Raw genomic sequence first — 1,223 nt, 5'->3', positions numbered from 1 at the left:
TTGGGTGGAGGGTGTGTGGGAAGCACTTGTGTTAGGTAAAGGCACTATCAGAGAGAGCTGGTAGCTGGTTATGTTGGGTGGAGGGTGTGTGGGAAGCACTTGTGTTAGGTAAAGGCACTATGAGAGAGAGCTGGTAGCTGCTTAAGTTGGGTGGTGTGCAGAGATCGCAGTTTTATAGGCTAGATGGATCTTTTGTAAAGAGAGAGGAGGGCCAGGAGGAGGAGAGAGGAGGGCAGGAGGAGTAAAGAGGAGGGCAGGAGGAGGAGAGAGGAGGGCAGGAGGTGAAGAGAGGAGGGCAGGAGGAGGAGAGGAGAGGGCAGGAGGAGGAGAAAGCAGGGCAGGAGGTGGAGAGAAGGACTATCATGTAATATTTGGGGATAATTTAGACACCAGGAGCACTCATATAGGCACTGGGGAGCGTACATGTTAACCCCAGAAGAGGTCATTAATATAATCTCACATAGTGGGAGGATATTGCTAATTGATGAGTGTATTTGTTGCTGTTTAAACACCTTGACTCAGAATTTCCAGTTGACATCTGGAGTGTGGGCTGCATTCTAGCAGAGATGCTCTCTAATCGACCACTGTTCCCAGGAAAGCACTGTATCCTTTACAATGACACTTCAAGCATGGTGCGGTCGTGTCTGCATGCGTGCATGCATGCATGGGTGCATGGGTGGGTGTGGTTGTGTGTGTGCGTGCGTGCGTGCGTGCGTGCGTGCGTTCGTTCATGTGTGTGTGTATGCATGCATGTGTGGGTGGGTAGGTGGGTGTGGTTGTGTGTGTGTGCATGCATGTGTGGGTGGGTACGTGGGTGTGGTTGTGTGTGTTTGTGTGTGCGCCCATGTGTGTGTTTGTGTGAATGCATGCGGCTACGTGTACGTGTATCTTTGTGTGTGTGCGTGTGCGTGTGTCTGAGTATGTGCATTTGGGTGATACATGCGTGAATGTCTGTGTGTGCATGTGTGCCTGCATGTCTGTCTGTGCATGTGTGCCAAGAGTAGATAATAACACAAGAGTGAGACAACCGATTCCCGCATTTTTAACCGATTTTTCTCATCAAAATTTGCCACCAATAAAGAAGCGATCCCGCATTTTTAACCGATTTTTCTCATCAAAATTTGCCACCAATAAAGAAGCAAGTGTATACGTTCCTCAGCTTATTATGACCACTAATCACTCACCTTCATGGTACTGATATTCGTTTACATATATTTGCTAGC

At 48.5% G+C, this 1,223-nt stretch overlaps 1 protein-coding gene across 1 annotated transcript in view; it reads left to right on the top strand.

The window, feature by feature from the left end:
• LOC106808446 (mitogen-activated protein kinase 1-like) overlaps positions 1 to 1,223 on the top strand; it is a 61,083-nt gene that overhangs the window by 40,914 nt on the left and 18,946 nt on the right. The window contains exon 9 of the mRNA XM_014811171.1: positions 532 to 603. Coding sequence (XP_014666657.1) covers positions 532 to 603 — 72 coding nt within the window. The remainder of the gene's footprint in view (positions 1 to 531; positions 604 to 1,223) is intronic.

This window comes from Priapulus caudatus, unplaced genomic scaffold (genome assembly GCF_000485595.1).
Source record: "Priapulus caudatus unplaced genomic scaffold, Priapulus_caudatus-5.0.1 Scaffold278, whole genome shotgun sequence".
In the NCBI taxonomy this organism is placed as follows: Eukaryota; Metazoa; Priapulida; class Priapulimorpha; order Priapulimorphida; family Priapulidae; genus Priapulus; species Priapulus caudatus.
This window is presented reverse-complemented; position numbering and strand designations above follow the sequence as displayed.